The sequence below is a fragment of the Elgaria multicarinata genome, chromosome 3 (genome assembly GCF_023053635.1).
Source record: "Elgaria multicarinata webbii isolate HBS135686 ecotype San Diego chromosome 3, rElgMul1.1.pri, whole genome shotgun sequence".
Taxonomy (NCBI): Eukaryota; Metazoa; Chordata; class Lepidosauria; order Squamata; family Anguidae; genus Elgaria; species Elgaria multicarinata.
In genome coordinates this window covers 38050832-38068681 of record NC_086173.1, presented here as the reverse complement: position 1 = coordinate 38068681, position 17850 = coordinate 38050832, and the positions used below count along the sequence as shown (strand labels likewise).

Here is a 17850-nt window from a genome sequence, read left to right as displayed (position 1 = left end):
ACATTAGTTAGTATGGGAACCTATTTGCTGGCTCTGGATATGGAATGCATGATTGCTTCGGATTGATTGTTGGCAGTGTAATTATTAAGGGTGGCACAGGCATGACTATTTCTTCTCCCGTCTCCCGGCATTGTTTTTATTTTCCCAGTAGCTGGTCCTTCCCTCAAGGGCTGCGGCATTAGAGTAGATTTTATTCTGGAATAACTGGGGCAGAGCTGGATCCTAGCAGATCTCTATATTTTGGATTACCTTGCCATGTTCATGTGGTTTTAATAGCCTTGCTTATCTTTCCCTTTTTAAGAGAGCATGTCCTCAACTCTAGTTTTTTAGGATCATGAGTTTCCCACAAGTACTAAAACATTACAATAGCTGGTGGTTCTGAAATCTGCCCCTCTTACTCCTTTACAAGCCTTGGTTGAATGTCCCCAGGGCCAGCTGATTTAAATTAATTCTTTTATTGAGCAAATTAAAGTGACTTTATATTGTACTTTTAAATGTGCATAGTGATTTACAATAGGTAACGTATTAATTCTCACAACAGCCCTAGCAGCTCATACTATATACAGTCGTGTGAAAAAGAAAATAACCCTCTTGGAATTGTATGATTTTACACATCAGGACGTAATAACAATCATCTGTTCCTTAGCAGGTCTAAAAATTAGGTAAATACAACCTCAGATGAACAACAACACATGACATATTACACCGTGTCATGATTTATTTAACAGAAATAAATCCAAAATGGAGAAGCCACGTGTGAAAAAGTAAGTATACTCTTACTGCTTCCATAGGAATTAAGATGCTAAGTAGCAGACAGGTGCTGCTAATCAAATGTCCATGATTAATTGATCATCAGCAAGTATGACCACCTCTATAAAAGACAAAGTTTTTTCACATTTGCTGGTCTGGAGCATCTGGGTGTGTGTTAACACAATGCCAAGGAGGAAAGACATCAGCAATGATCTTAGAGAAGCAATTGCTGCTGCCCATCAATCTGGGAAAGGTTATAAGGCCATTTCCAAACAATTTAAAGTCCATCATTCTACAGTGAGAAAGATGATTCAAAAGTGGAAAACATTCAAGACTGTTGCCAATCTTCCCAGGAGAGGATATTCCAGCAAAATCACCCCAAGGTCAGACCGTGCAATGCTCAGAGAAATTGCAAAAAACCCAAGAGTTACATCTCAGACTCTACAGGCCTCAGTGAGCATGTTAAATGTTAAAGTTCATGACAGTACAATTAGAAAAAGACTGAACAAGTATGGTTTGTTTGGAAGGGTTGCCAGGAGAAAGCCTCTTCTCTCTAAAAAGAACGTGGCAGCACGGCTTAGGTTTGCAAAGTTGCATCTGAACAAACCACAAGACTTCTGGAACAATGTCCTTTGGACAGACGAGACCAAAGTGGAGATGTTTGGCCATAATGCACAGCGCCATGTTTGGCGAAAACCAAACACAGCATATCAGCACAAACACCTCATACCAACTGTCAAGCACGGTGGTGGAGGGACGATGATTTGGGCTTGTTTTGCAGCCACAGGACCTGGGAACCTTGCAGTCATTGAGTCGACCATGAACTCCTCTGTATACCAAAGTATTCTAGAGTCAAATGTGAGGCCATCTGTCTGACAGCTAAAACTTGGCTGTTGGGTCATGCAACAGGACAATGATCCCAAGCACACCGGCAAATCTACAACAGAATGGCTGAAAAGGAAAAGAATCAAGGTGTTGCAATGGCCCAGTCAAAGTCCAGACCTCAACCCAATTGAAATGCTGTGGCAGGACCTTAAGAGAGCTGTGCATAAACAAATGCCCTCAAACCTCAATGAACTGAAGCAACGTTGTAAAGACGAGTGGGCCAAAATTCCTCCACAACGGATGTGAGAGACTGATAAAGTCATACAGAAAACGATTACTTCAAGTTATTGGTGCTAAAGGTGGTTTTACAAGCTATTGAATCATAAGGTATACCTACTTTTTCACACATGGCTTCTCCATTTTGGCTTTATTTATGTTAAATAAATAATGACACGGTGTAATATGTCATGTGTTGTTCTTCATCTGAGGTTGTATTTACCTAATTTTTAAACCTGCTAAGGAACAGATGATTGTTATTATGTCCTGATATGTAAAATCATACAATTCCAAGAGGGTGTACTTTATTTTTCACATGACTGTAGATGGGCAACTGAGAGAACAACTTCTGCCTGAAGAAGAGTTCTCTGTAGCTTGAAAGATCACCTTCTACATTCTGAACAATAAACCACGTCACTTCATTTGCCCAGTGTTATTCCAGAGATGGGCAATTTGTGGCCATCCAAACATTTTGGCCTATAACTCCCATTATCCTTCACCATTGGCTATGCTGGCAAGAGCTCATGGGAGTTGTAGGGCAAAACATCAGGAGGTTACAAGTTGCCCAGTCCTGTATTATACAAAGTTGTCTACTTAAGACTAATCAGTAATGTATTCTGTCTTTATTGGCTCACCACTAACACTAGTGTAATAGGGCAGTTAAAGCTGCAATAATATGCACTCTTATCTCAAGGTACCGTTTATTGAGCACAGTGGGACTTACTTCCAAGAAAACATGCTATGAGCATGAGCTGTAAATATGCAAGTCCCTGTTCCAAATCTAATCTTGGCCATGAAGTCACCATGCAGCCTTATGCAAGACACTAGCCGTTACTCAGTAGTTACATATAAGCCCCCGCCATCCAGTGTTTCGTATCGTGGTGTTAATAATTTTCCTACTTCACAGCTTTGTTGTATGGATATTGGAGAGACTATATATGAAGTGCGTTTACTGTCTAGAAAAGCTCTATTATATTCTATATATTTAAATCCTAGTATATTGCCATTTTTGAATAAATGTTAAATGCCAGCAGATGTTAGCTCAATAAAAGGAAGTACTGCTGTGTAAAGCGTGCTTATGCAACCACTTCTGTGAGGATCCATTCTGCCACAAGCTTTGTACCAATCCATCATTGTCCCCTGGGAGCTCCATAACTTGAAGCTGGAGCATAGTGGTAGGATCCACATTTGCTGCAGAAATGTAAGAGACAGTCCATACTTTCTGCTGGGGTTAGAGTGCTGCCCCACATCCTACAGTCCCCTGAATCTTTTGTTGCATTTCTTGCTATATTGGGGGGGCAGGGGAGAATGCACTGTCCTGCCAGCAATAGTATAGGAAAACATGGATCCATCCATTGACCAATGGAACTAGTTTCCACCTCCTCTCTGCCAAGGTTCCTGTTCCTTAAACAATGGCATGACAGGCAGAAATTCAGCAATGCAGTTTTCCCTAATATGAAAACGAAGTGAATGTTAATGAAACCGAAGTGATAGGAATATAATACAGTCACTGACTATAAGACCCGTAGGAATTTTGAGGTGGACAAGTTTTCTCTTCAAATGCTGTTAGGGCATGTCTGAAGGAAGGGTAAAATCTTGGGTAGACATCTGGCAACCGGGGCATAAATTTTGTAGGACGCCATTTTGTTTTGGGCATATATGCACAGTAGCGAATACTGAATTTCATAATATTCTGTTCTTGTCAGTATACCTATACTAAATAAGACATTTTTTTTGGATTCCTTATACAATTTCCTATTAGATAAGACTATTTTTACTCCTCTAGGACATTTGAATGTGAATATTTTGACTATTTTGACTCTGTTTTGCTAGTATTAAAACCATTAAAAAAAATAACCTAGTTATTTCCTGACAAAAGATATTTATATTTTGATGTACAAATATAACAGCATTTGAAGAGAAAACTTGTCCACCTCAAAATTCCAGCGGGTCTTATGGTCAGTGACTGGACTAATAGCAGTTTGTCAAAACAACAGCACCAACCACCCTAAACCCTATTTAGATCCAGTCTCCCAACACCTAAATGCTGTAAGATGATAGTTTTCACCCACCTTTGCAGCTCATTATTGCTGAGATAATGTACACTGAAAATATTAAACATATTATAAATGCTGGATGTTAAGTAGTATTCTGTTTCCCACCCACTCCAGTAGTCAAACAGACATGAATAAAAATGCTGCATTTTATCAATATCATTTTTTTTTTATTTAAAATGTTGACACACACACACACACATACACACTTGTGAGGCCTTCTGTAACAGGAAGTGCCTCTGTCAGGAAGAACTGGGTCATCTTCAAAGATGATTCATGTCTATGCTCTCATAAAGACTCTCACTGATTGATGAGATGATGAATAGCATATCCACACTACACATCAAGGCTGGTTTAAGAGTCATTGCCTTCTCGGGGAACCATGGGAATTGTAGTTCTGCAAGAGTTGGGGAGAACAATTCTATACCTCACCAAACTACAATTCTCAGGATTCTCTGAGGGAATATAACCGATATGAGCATGTGTAGAGAAGCTAGGGCCTTCAAAAACTCTATGGGCCAAGAGGGCAAGGTTTTCTTTCCACAGGTGAAGAGACAATGTGCAACAATTCCCTGTCCATCATGTCAGGTAGTCACATTAGGCGGGTGTGTGCAAATTGCGCCCCTCCAGATGTTTTGGCCTACAACTCCTGTCAGTCCAAACCAGCATAGCCAATTGAGGGATAATTAGAGTTGTACGTCAAAATATCTGGACAGCCATAAGTTGCCCACCCCTGCTAAAAGGTGTTTCTCAGAGAGCAGAGTCTCTAAATAATTTAAATTTAAAGTAATTTGATCTCTGTATAGCACACTAGTAGCAATCTTCTTTTAAAAAAAATGTCCTGGAGAAGGATGCCGTGTCATTTGAAAGCTTGCATTCTTCTTTAACACCAGAAAAAATCTCCAATAAAACACGCATATTTACATAGCTACAATTTATACCAGAATATTTTATCATGGGGTTTTCTCTCTAATAGACAGTTAGGCTTATCAATTTTGTTTTTTGTTTTTACTGGCCTTGCTCCTGTGCCTTTAACAACAGCCTGCATGCACACATTAAACAGGTAAATCTTGTCCACAACTTTGGCTGAAGCCCTCTGCTGTAAATGGCACAGGAACCAGGCCAGGAAAAAAGGTGGAAATCTTATGCCCCTTCCATGAGTGTTTTTGTCTAATAGATTTAGTTTTCTTAACCAGCATTTATTCAATTAGGCAGGAAAAAATAGTATGAAGTGAACCCATCTGAGTTTATCTCTGTGCGTCATCAAGGCCAATCACCATTCTTCCAATTTGCTTATGTCTTACCACAGGAGTACTCTGTTGTTCTAGCTAATGACAATAGAGGTGTCCCATTTTTGTTTGTTTTTTAAACACCATTATTCTTCCTTGTGACATTTAAGTGAGGGCATTGTACAAAGCAGTTAAAAGTATGTAAACATTAGGATTCCTTCCAGTTCAATTTTTTTAAAAAAGACAATAACCTTCATTTCACCATTGTCAAAGCATATCAAAAAGACAAAACAATCCAACATGACTTTTATAACAGACAATACACATTCAACTTTGGGAAACACATTATTAAATATGGCACTATTGCCCTACATTTACAAAAACACAAACAGAAAACACCAAAGCTAAACCAATCCAATGAGGTTACTTTCATGCTTCTTGTTCATCACTGCATATAACAATTGGCATTTGTTAGTTGTTTCCCAGTTTAATTGTCCCAATCCTGATGTTCCTTAGTTGGGCTACTTCTCTCAAACCATTCATACCACAGATGTCTGATGGGTAAATAAAGGAGTTAGAACACCTCAATCTCATGATCCTGTCACTCAGGTCTGCTTGTTCTATTTTAACTCTGATTTTCCCCCATCTTTCTGCTTCCTCATTTACACTCTGGCTCAAACTCTGATAGAGTTCTCTCTTCTATAATCAAAATATGGAGCTGGAAGGGAAGGTGATCCTTTTCATTCTCATTGTTTCATATTATACCAGCTATTAGACTTACATGAGGCTAAGCCCAGTCCTCAAGAGGCTCTTGCAACTGTAAGTCTGCAATCTTATTTACATTCACCAGCAAGTTAAGCCCATTCTTTCAAATAATCCTGCAGAAGATAAGAAGCTAGAAGAGTTACACAAAACAGACCATTCCCAGAACAGAACTGTGATGAAGGGAGAAACAGCAGCTGGCGAATTTTCGTTTTCCATGCAACTCTTACAGGTACAGAATTAAACTTGGCATAGAATTGCCAGCTTCTAAACTGGCCCTTGCCTCTTCAACAGCATATCAAATCTCTGTTAAAGCACTGCAAATAGCTAGGGTATTTTTTTTCTGGCCACTCGGCAATCCTAACTAGGACTATTCTGGAGCAAAAGACTCTATGCATACCCCAATAATACTAAGGTTATTTAAGCCCAACTGTTGAGTTCCAGCACACACAAATTTCTCTGGAGATTGCCTATAGGCTTCAGCAGTATTTTATACGCACCTTGCACAAGTACTGTTATGGCATAAGCATCAAGACAACACTGAACTTGTCTTCTTGGTACTTTCTGAATCCAAATACATATAATCCTGGCTCAAATTCAATCTAGAACCTAATAATGGTCAAGTTCTGTGCAGAACTGCTGCCAAGCTATGTTCAGTTTTGTTCTATGGTGCTGGTCATTAATAAATACTCGGCCGGGGCGTGGGGGATTGCAGGAAGCTGGGGTGGTTGTCCAACCAAAATTAAGCAGTAACTACCACAACCATAAAGGATTCTACTGAGCAGCAGGGTCCTAGTCTGTGGAGCTGTGATGTTCTGAAAAAAGGAAAGGAAGCCTTGAAAGGTGGGTTGGAGGAAATTTCCTGAATTAAACTAAGAATTGTTCCACAATCTCACACAGTTCTGATGTGACTGGGGATTGTTCGGTTTTTTTAGAACCTGATAGCACAATTGTATGCATGTTTACACAGAAAATGTAAATATGCATATGATTGTGCTGTCAGGCTCTAAAAAAAAAAGTCACATCGAAAGTCCTACTCTCAGGTATGTGTGCATACGATTGCAGCCTGAGAGCGTTTAGCCTACTCAAGGTTTATTTACATGGTTACTAGTCATGCTGGGCATCTACACCTCCATTATCGGAAACTATGCCTCTTGATACCAGTTGCTGGGAAGCACAAGCAAGAGGGTGCTATTGCACTCATGTCCTACTCATGGGCTTCCCATAGACATCTGCACTGGAGAGGCCTTTGGTCTCATCCACAATGGGTTTTCTTTTCTTTTAAATGCTCCAGTTCTGTAGCTACATTTATCCTGTAATATGGCAACAGGATAGGGAGAGGGTGCCCTCCTTTTATGTTGAAAGAGAACAACTTTCTATTTCATAGAATCATAGAATAGTAGAGTTGGAAGGGGCTTATAAGGCCATCGAGTCCAGCCCCCTGCTAAATGCAGGAATCCACCTCAAAGCATCCCTGACAGGTGGCTGTCCTTCTCCCCGAAAATGTTTTTCAGTAAATCTGTCTCTCCAGTAGCCAAGTTAAACAGCGGCAAGATTCAATTGTAAAAGAAAATCTGTAGGGGGCAGTCTGGTAGCATCTCTAGTTCCTTTCTCTTACATTAGCCAGCAGATCTCGGGTTGGGATTTCATTCAATTCAGGTGCCAATGTTGTTGGCAGGACCCAGGTAAATTTGGCTGCTTTTCAACTCTTGAGATTTCACCACACCCTGTAGAACTCTGATCCAAGCCGGGAGTTAATTTGTTTGATCAACTCTTTGTGTTTCTCACAGTGGGCAGGAGAGAAGGAACATTCAATGAGTATATCATAAGCACAGAGTCTAAGAACTTCCAAGCTGAAATCAAATCACTCCCATAGAATCCAGTCAACCTCAGGTTCAGTCTGAATACAAACTATGCTTCTAGTTGACTTATTTCAAGGAGGAAAACCAGAAAATGTGTGGAAATGATCTGATATGGTTGTTAGTATGCAGAAAACAGACTTCCTCTCATACATCGCACACTCCTCTTACTCCTTCTTTCCACCCCCTATTGGCCTGGTTCAGACAGCACGCTAAACCATGCTGCTTAACCACAAAATGGTTAAGGGAATGCATTTTGTGGTTAAGCAGCATGGTTTAGCATGCTGTCTGAACCAGGCCATAGTTTGAACTGGGGAGGTTGAGGGAAGGATGGAAATGCAGCCATATTTCATACAAGACTTGAGGGGGGGGGTTTGCTGGGCAATTCATCAGCCTCTGATTACATAAACAGTACAAAAATGTATTACATTTTTTTTTAAAAAAATCACCACTTAAATTTCAGTCACATATTCAAAGGAAAGCTTGAAGACCAACACAGGTGACCTCAAAACAATCTGGATATTATTTTTCCCTCCCAGTATAACAGTGCTCCGCAATGGAAGTTATGAGCCAATCAATAATGCAGACGAAGGAACATAAAGGAGGAACATGCTGTTCAGACAGCATTTACAGGACTCCGACAAGATACTAAGATCAAATGCAGGGCTTCCCTCACAACCTTCATCACTTTCTGATCAGGCTTGATTTTTTCCCCCCTTTCGTAAATATCCCTTTATATGATGCAATCCCAAACATGCTGGAACAAAGTCAAGGTTACGTACAATACGACTGGTCTTCAGGGTAGGGTGGGGTGATGGTGATGGAAGGAAGAAATTTGTTCCCAAATCATACTCTTGTGTAAATGAACCTGATTTAAAAGAATCAGGGGTAACACTATTAAGGACCACAGTGCAACTTTGCAACCTTTCGAACAGTAGTAGTTAACTTCAGCAGTAAGCACATCTCCCCTCTAGTGTTCACTGATTACAGTAGGGACTCAATTACTCTAATTGGCCCCCATCCCGAGAAGCCTAATCCATCTCATTGAGGGAGGGAATATGGAGAATGCTGCCTTTCAGGAGGACTTTCTGCCCACCTGGGGGACAGAATCAGTTTCTCTCTTCTTCAGATCAGTCCTTGCTGTCTCTCTAGTGCTCTTTGTTCTGGGACACTTGAGAATACTGCTGGATCTTCCACGGGCAAGAGAAAGAGAGAGAATTTAAGTTGCCTGTGGCAGGGAGCATCTAAATGTCCAGAGATGGAAGTCTAGGCCTCTAGCATGTTCTGGCTTTGTTCCTGTCCACTCCCCTCTTCTCAAGCGTCTCCATCCACATATGGAAACTTGTAAGACACAGGAATTGCTAACAGCACACTGAAACAGCAGTGACAGAGATGAAGGCAAAACCAAGGGGTTCTAAAGCATCTTTTCTGAACCACAAGTCTACTGAGAGGTAGGATCAAAATGCACAAGTCTTATCCCAGGCCCACCCTTGGGCACACTGTCCCCCCAATATGAGGTTGCGTCAATCAGGCTCTCGGAAAAAGCACCATTATCCTTCATATCCACCCTGATAACTAATCCTCTCCTCCTCTATTGCATATATTGTCGGGATAGGACGTAACAAGCAAGGGCATCACCTCCTTGGTCAAGAAAGCCTTCCCTTCAGTCTCACAGCCACCTCCAAGGCTCAGCACGCTTGGCTCATGCTTAAGGCCCCCCTGCCGTCGATGGGCAGAGGGTTGTCTCCATACAGGCTGCGCAAAGACGAGCACCTCAAGGCCTTGGCTCTGCGCACAGCACAGTAGCGCCGGGTGGGGCTCAACGCTTCGGGAGGTCAGACCAGAGGATTCCTCCTGGCTTTCTAAACCAGAGCTGCACCTCACTCTGTGATTGCGCAGGAATAGACCCCGCAGTTTAGGCTGTGATTTCCTAAAACGGTTCTGTTTGGCCCCCCACCCCAGGTCCAAAGCCTTTGCATGGAAGGGGCCTGAGGCATAATTGGTCAAACAACAGCGCAAGGCAGGGGAGCTGTGATGCAACCCCGGAGGAGCCCATCATTGGATGGACTCGACATGCTTGCTCATTATGATCAATGTCACGGAGGCTTACTTAGGAGCCATAAGGAAATTCCCCCTTTCAGCCCATGAGCACAACAAGGACGTTTGCAGCTGAAGACCAAGGGCTTGGTTGGCGCTCCCCCCCACCAAGGGGCAGATGAAGCTGCCAGCCCCCAGCTATGTCCTCTGACCATCGGCCTTGCTGAACAGCCGGCTGTGCCAGTAATCCGGGTTGTCAAAAGCGCAGTCCGAGGCCTCCAGGGTGCGCAGGGGCTTCATGAACCCATTCTGGGGACAGGGCGGACTCTGGCAGCCGAGACACTGGACTGGGGGCAGGACGGCATCCATTTCCTCATAGCCCTGCTCATCTGGGGAGCCCTGTGTGATGCCGGAGTCCATGTCGGTATAGTCCCCCCGAGAGCTGCGAATGCTACTCAGGGACTTGCTGAGCTTGGGCTGTTTGTTCATGTACTCATAGTCCTCCTCCTCCTCCTCCTCCTCCCGACAGGGTGTGGTTAGTTGGGAACTCGGCACGCTGCCCAAAGACGCGCTCAGCTCTGAGCCCAGGTCCATGTACTCGTAGCCAAGCTCCTCCAGAGAGGCCGGCCGGGGCTGCCGAGGCTGTGGAGCACGCCGATTCATGTACTCATACTCTTCCTCCACTTCATGCACAGGAAGTGAGCCGCAGACCAGGGAGGCGGCGACGCCAGCAGCAGCACGCTCTGTACAGGAGAGGAAAACAAGAGGCTCTGAGTTCCGCAATCAACTGCAGCAAGCAACAGGAATTTCCAAGTGACCACTGAAGTTTGGACCGAGCCCTGCATTTGTCTGCCACCGTATTTACAATGGGGCGGGATATGGAGGCCGTACACGGGTCTCTCTCATTGTTACAGCAAGTGGTCCTCTCAAAGGGAGATTGAACAGCACCTGCAGCTTCCATAGTGCTGCCCCCTGTGAAAGAAGGCAGCGTTAGGAAAGCTGTACATACAGCCGACTCATTCTCCATTCTAGCTTAAAACCCATTTGATCTAAGGCCAGGCAGGCAGGCAAAGGCAGCCCTGTATGCAGCCTCCACAGCACTGCTTTGTTTAACTCAGGGCAACACCATGGAGGCTGTGGCTGTGCTACACTGCCATTCCCAGTCCCAGGCACCTGGGATAACCCTGTTATGGCATGGAGAGGAGGACGGATAAAGGGCAGCAGCAGCAATAGGGAGTGGGAGCAAAAGGCTAAGTTACAACCTCAGAGTAACTGCTTGCAAGGCTAAGGTTTTACTGCTATAGTCATCAATCCTCTTCTATATTATGAAATATAGTCATTTCTCTTTTTCAAAAGTGGGGGAGCCTCGGCCCTTGGATTCTCAAACCATTTCTGCAATGCTTGTTAGATTCCAATGCCGGTTAAATCAAAGGGAATTTCAGCTTGCTTTTTGTTCTAAAGTGTGTTTCCAGCTCTCAAGATTGAGGAGAAAAAGACTGAACATATGGGCAAAGAAAGAGCGTGGTCCCACGTTGCGTTCACATGTTTGCAATCTAGCTAACTCCCGACTTTTCTGCTTCTTTGTTCAAAGTATGACAGACTGGATGTGTAACATTTTAAAAGTGTGTTGCTGCTGTTGTTGTTCTTGTTGTTGTTTTGCTCTGCATGTCTTGTGAGAATTTCTGGGCCCTGTCCAGCTGAATCTGTCCTGCCAGCCCAGAGGGGAATCGCCTCACCCTCGCCCCTTTGATCTACCTACCCCACCCTAGAGAGCTTTTGGCTGGCGCCATCTAGCCAGCTCTACAAAGAGCTCTTTCCCTGGGATTACCATAGACCTGACCTCCAACCAAGAGTGCATTTCCTAGTTCATAACTTCTCTTTATTCCTGCTTTCTATTCCCAGTTTGCAGCTACCTCACATAACTGGCAAAGGACGTGCTGCTGCATATCAACATGTTCAGCAACTGGAGCAGGTTGTGGCCCAGGGGGAGTCAGGCCCAATCTGCCGGCCCTGCAGGCTGGATCCATTGCCACCCTGCCATTGCCTCCTTGGTGCTGGCATGCTCCACCCCGACACACTGAGAGCAGCATGAGCCACCTCTCATCCCCTCTCCGCTGCTGCTCCTCCTACCTCTGCTATTTCGATCTGGCATGACGTAGCCATTGGCATCTTCCTCTCCATCAGCACTGCCAATGGGAAGCATCAGGCTCTCTCGCTGAGACAGGTAGGCACTGTCTCCCCGGGACCGCAGGCTGCGGCACAGGCTCCCCGACAACGACAGGTCCTCAGTGAGGTCATACTCCGAGGCGGTGCCCCGTCCCTCCGACGACTCCGATACCGTGCGGCCCATCGACTCCTGCCGTACGCGCAACGTCTGCCGGGAGCCCAGCCCAGTGCTCTGGATTACAAGGAGACTGAGTTTAGCAAATGATAAAGGTTCGATAAGAACTGCAAGGAGCCCCACCAAGTGTTGACCCTTGGCATCCTACAAAATGGCCACTAGACTCCTCTGAGGGTTTAGACGTAAGGAGCCAGGCCAATGGTCATTCCGTGCCAGGACTACACAACTTGTGACCAGCCCTCTGGAACGCAGCCCTCTGGCCGTGTTTGGCAGCCTGCCAAGAGCAGGCTGTATTTGACTTGTTGGGCCACAAGGTATGCAGGCCGGTTTCTATGGCTAACTGGCATTAGTTCTGCAAGATCTTCAGCAGAGGTCTGCTTCAGCCCCGTTGGCTGAGCTCCTTTAACAACCAATGCAAGGGATTGAACATGCAAAGCACGTGTTCTAGCACTCAGCCCTTCTTCTCCATGCCAGCCAAGAGTAGCCTCTGAACTAACCCACATCAGACCGTTCCCACCACACACACACACATGGCCCCAGTCCTCATGATGATGGCATACAATCATGGGCATACAATCCCTCATTCTACACCAGCTTTGATCTCCAGACAGTTTTTGAGGAATTCCATACCTGGCGACTTCCACTGAGGCTGCTCTGATTCATGGGGATGTATCCAGCAGAAGGATTCAGAAGAGTTGGATTCTGGGGGCGGGGGGGAAGGGGGGAATAAGAAAAGAGTACAGAGTGGTGAGCTGAGGCAGGGCCCGTTTTAGACATTTTTAAAAATATAGTTTGTTTATATCAGCCTTACCTGGCCTGGTGTCCTCCAGACATGTTGGACTGCAACTCCCACCATTCCCAGCCCAGCCAGCTGCATATGATGGAAGTTGCAGTTTAACACATCCAGACGGGGTGCCATGAAAAGGCAGCAAATCACTACATGATTTGATTTTTATAGTATAGTAAACAGCAGAGAGGACTAAATCTGAAGTATGGAAAAGTAAGTCTTTAAACTTTTCAAGGTTTTACATTATGTTTTATAATGTTGCATTTTAGGGTTTTAGTTTTTGTGAACCACCCAGACAACTTTGGCTATTTATTGATTGATTTTAGCATTTTTACCTTGCCCTTTAGCCAAAAAGGCTCTCAAGGCGGCTTACAAAAGTATTTCTTAAGACAGTCCCTGCCCACAGGCTTACAATCTAAAAAGCATTTGTGGGATTTTCTGCCTTATTTGCAAAAATGATTTGACCAACTTTGGGTACTACACACCCTGGCTTAGTAGGGCGTGAGTGTGTGTGGGTATTTGCTACTCCGTCTCAGGCAGCAAAGTGTCTTGGTCCAGCCCTGAACAAGGAAGCACTGCAAAGTCTCATAATAATAATAATAATAATAATAATAATAATAATAATAATAATAATAATAATAAAAAAAAATATTTCTTACCCGCCTCTCCGATTGGATTGAGGCGGGGAACAACAAGCATAAAATACATAAAATACTGATTAAAAACATGGTATACACTGTTTAAAAACAACCTAAAAGCATCCTAAAAAAATACTAAAATATCCTAAAATTATACTGGACTCTTTACTAGCCTGTGGCCTTAGGAGCCACTGTAATTCAATAGTTGTCCTGAGAGGAAAAAAAATCCCTTCTGAGAACTGGTCCAATTCATCCCCCATATTCAGAGATCCAGCAGCTTGGTTGGCAGTTCAAAACAGCGGGGATTTGTTTATTTGCAGTCAAGTCTTAATCTAGTGAATCATTCTTCAGCATCAGGCAAAATTTCCCTATCTTTTTCTATGAAGGGACAAAAGAGAAAAATCTAATAAAAACATTAATTTTAAAAAATGAAGGGTAAGGACAATCGGCAAGGTCACGGGGAGAATAGTTCAAAATAGGTGAGAGCCAGGATTTCCATATTCAGTTGTTCGAGAAGCAGCAGCAATGTGTGTGGGGGGGTGGGGTGGGGAGTTTCTTACCCGTATTGAGTCAATCCACTGCCTGGAGGCAAAGAGGTTATTAATTTCCTCCTCCTCCTCCAACTCTGTCTCCATTTCCAGAGTCTCCATCTCATCCAGCTCCTTTTCGCTGAGTGTGGGTGGCTCAACTGGGGAGAGTGTCCCGCTCTCTCTCTGCAGGGAAGAACAAGAATGACCCTCACTGTACTTCTTGTAATGATCATCTTTTAACACCGAGCTCCACTGGGAGAGCCTAAAGGACAGTTCCACCAGGCAGGCCTAAATGAGAGCAGGGCCTATCAAGGTAAGAGAGGCCTTTGGGCCGTGCCTGAGGTTATAAAGGGAGAGACACCAGGCCTCCAGTCTTCCTGCAAGCCTCGTAGCGTAGTTCAGAGGCATTTTCCCCTTCACCCAAACTGTGTATGTGAGTGTGTACATATTATATATACACACACACACACACAAACACACACACACACAGAGGAAAACAATCCCAGTGGGCATATTTCACATAATACGTAATATGCCAAACCACATCTCAGGAGTGGAAACAGGTTTTGGGCTGAGGCCTTGTTTTGGCCTTTGCATCTTAAAGAAAGATGTTTAGTTCTCCAGCATGGTACGTAGGTGGCATTTACATTTTCAAACAATGGCACACTTTCATTAAAGAGAGACATAGTCAGTTCCCTGGCAAAGTAGGGACCTCAGCAACAACGTGGGAAATTTAAGTTTACAATCAACCTGTTAAGGAAATATCTGACGTTCTGAAACAGAAACACAATTCAAACATAAGACAGATCTAGATGCAACTTAACCACATAGGATTGAGGCAGAACAGCAAAGCTAGGGCTTGTGGCCTTGGTGGGTCATTTTAAAAAATGGCCCAAACACTAAGGGGTGGGGAACCTCAGGCCCAAGGGCCAAATCCTGCCCTCCTGGGATCCCAATCGTGATCCCCAGATGGTCAGACTCTTTCCCTTCCCCCTTCCCCCTCTTTCTCCCAACCACCGGTCATTCCCCTCCCCCCCGCCTTCACCTTGTTTAAATCACACACTAAGCCACAGTGGTTAAGGATTTTGAGCTAAATATTATGGCTTAGTGTGTTGTGTGAACCATTCCTAACCATGGTGGCTACATAACTGCAGTTTAAAACGTTCACTAACCTTTTGCTGCAAAAGGGTTAGTGGCTTAACCATGGCTTAGCATGTTGTCTGAACAGGCCTATTCTAAAGGGTCAAAATGCTTCTCCTAAGGCTTAGTTACTGGCAATAAGAGCTTTAAGCTAAAATATACGGTGGGGGTGGGATGTTGTTTTGTATTTGGGGGGGGGGACTTTTGCCTTTGGTGCTGCCCACCACTGAAATGCAACCTGAGAGCTTCTCCAAAACTGAACTCGGCGCCCAAAATGAGCAAGGTCCCCCATCCCTGGCTTAGCACTGGCAAGGTCCCTATAGGTTTCAGTTGGGAGTTTAGGCTGCGGAAGGGGATCTGGGTCACACCAGCACTGACCTTAATCACCAGGTAGCGAGGGGGGTCACGGGCCATCCGTGTGAACTCATTGGCTAGCTCTTTGAAGGTGGGCCGAATGTTCTCATCAATCATCCAGCCTGTGGGAATAGAGAAGGTGAAAATCTTTCAGCCAGGGACCAGCCGTGACATGTCCTATGGTCCCCAGGAAAGACCACCTGCCTGAGGACTCCAGTTCATTCAGTGCAATGATACTCTACTAGCCCAAATGTACTGAAGGACATATCAGAAAAGTATCTTCCTCAGGAATGGGAAAGTTACTCCAGTCACGTACATTTTACCATCACCATGTAGACATCAATGGTGCAGATTTGGGGCTGTGAGAGACGCTCCCCTTTCTCTAGAAGGTCAGGCACTTCTGAAAGGTGGATTCCAGCATAAGGTTCACTCCCAAAGGTCATCATCTCCCATAATGTCACTCCTGCAGTGGATGAAGTGACAGAAAATGCAAGTGAATGGAAAGCCCTATAAGAGGCACAGATGGCTATACAGAACAGGAGTCCCATGGGCAAAATCTCAGGGCAGGAGATCTCAGAGCAGGGATATTGGCATGTGTGGCCCAGATGAAGGAAACGTGGCAGGAGTTGTGGTGAGAGTTCCTGGCTGCACTTAGGAAACTTGCTTGTTTTGGGAGCTGGGGACAAGACAGAGAACTAGAAGGCAAACTATCTGACCCTTAACTTAGGTACACTTGGGGGAAGCCTGAGCAGATGTTTCTTGACTTCTGGAGACTTCTTATGGTGACAAAGATTGAGGAGCCTTAGTGAAATTTTCAGGAGCTGACCCATAGGAGTTGGCTTGTCTAGGACACCTACCATAACTCCACACATCACTTTGGTGTGTATATTTTCCAAAATGTATGCTCTCCAAAGCCATCCATTTTATTGGTGTCTGAAAAACACAAGACAGAAAGGTAAATTTTAAGGATGAAGCTAGACAAACACGGGCGTAGACACACAGAGAAGGAGGGCCAAGTAGAAAATTTACAAGGGCTGCTTCTCAGTCTGAGTCTAAGGTGAAGAGCAACTCTGAATCTGATTAATTTCTCCTGGGATTCTTGAACTACAAATTTATTCCTGATGGTACAGAGAAGAGTTTTTTTTGGTTAAAAATGGTGGTCATTATCCCCCTGGAGACTCAAACTTCATCTGATTCTCTCTCCTCTTCTAAAACCTTCAAGTACCCAAATGTATTCTTCCAGAAGCATCTCCCTTCCTCTTAGATTTTCCCATTTTCCTGCCCACATGGATCATAGTTTCCCCTCCCCACATTCTTGTGGCTGCCATTTTGAACAATCTGAGACTGCACAAGGAGGAATGAAGGAGCGACATCCCTCCCTCCCCAAGCATCCTCCTACCTGTACTGTCTCTTATACAAGTAGGCACTAACCTTAATCTCATTGTAAAAGTATTTCTTGTCATCTGGATAGAGCAAGTCAGCAATGCCAAAATCCGCCACCTGTACCTGGCTAGGGGATTTTACCAAAACATTGCGGGCAGCAAGGTTGCGATGGACCATGCGGTGTTCCTCCAGGTAGTACATGCCCTGAACATAAAAGAAGGAGGAACAAATGAATGAGAATGTGGTGCAAGGTGCAAGCCACTGAATGTGTTTTGCTCTTGAGCATCTTCTTCACACATGTAGGCCAGTCCCATTATAATGAAAATCAAGTGTTACACACCTTCCAAGAGTTAGGCAGCCCCGAATATCCTGCATTCCTAAAGGCTATGTAGGGAAGGGATGGGACTGAAGAAGATGGGATATTTTCTGGGTTTTGGCTCAATAGTGACCCTTTCCACAATATGGAAGACTTTCTACATTTCCATGGAACTCATTTGCCAAGGAACCCCAAAAACTTTCTGGAACATGTTCCAGGGTACATGCTTAGTTCATGCCAGACTAGGCCTGTTGAAGCACATTGGTGCTTTGCATGAACTGAGAGAACAATCTAGAACAACACCCACGTGTACCTGCATATTGCAAGGGATGTTTAATAATAGAAGACACACGGGGTAGGTCGTCCAGCATTGCCTTTCAGCTGAAGTTTGCTCAGCTGATCTTCTCACTGAGGAACTCTCTGATAAACTCAAGAAACTCCAATGTTCCCTGGAACACCATTGAAAAACCACTGCTCTAAATTTAAGTTTTAATTGCGATTCTTTTGGATGGTGCTCCACACGCTTCTACTGGGGCATTCGATGCTTGTTGACGTTTACCTTTCTATCT

General features: G+C 44.3%; 1 protein-coding gene across 1 annotated transcript in view; it reads right to left on the bottom strand.

Moving 5' to 3' along the window:
• Positions 1 to 8197: 8197 nt before the first annotated feature.
• ERBB3 (erb-b2 receptor tyrosine kinase 3) overlaps positions 8198 to 17850 on the bottom strand; it is an 89637-nt gene continuing 79984 nt past the window's right edge. The window contains exons 21-28 of the mRNA XM_063119983.1: positions 17014 to 17169; positions 16440 to 16515; positions 15899 to 16045; positions 15607 to 15704; positions 14119 to 14271; positions 12764 to 12835; positions 11923 to 12190; positions 8198 to 10535 (exon numbers count right to left, since the gene is read on the bottom strand). Coding sequence (XP_062976053.1) covers positions 9991 to 10535; positions 11923 to 12190; positions 12764 to 12835; positions 14119 to 14271; positions 15607 to 15704; positions 15899 to 16045; positions 16440 to 16515; positions 17014 to 17169 — 1515 coding nt within the window. The 3' untranslated portion in view covers positions 8198 to 9990. The remainder of the gene's footprint in view (positions 10536 to 11922; positions 12191 to 12763; positions 12836 to 14118; positions 14272 to 15606; positions 15705 to 15898; positions 16046 to 16439; positions 16516 to 17013; positions 17170 to 17850) is intronic.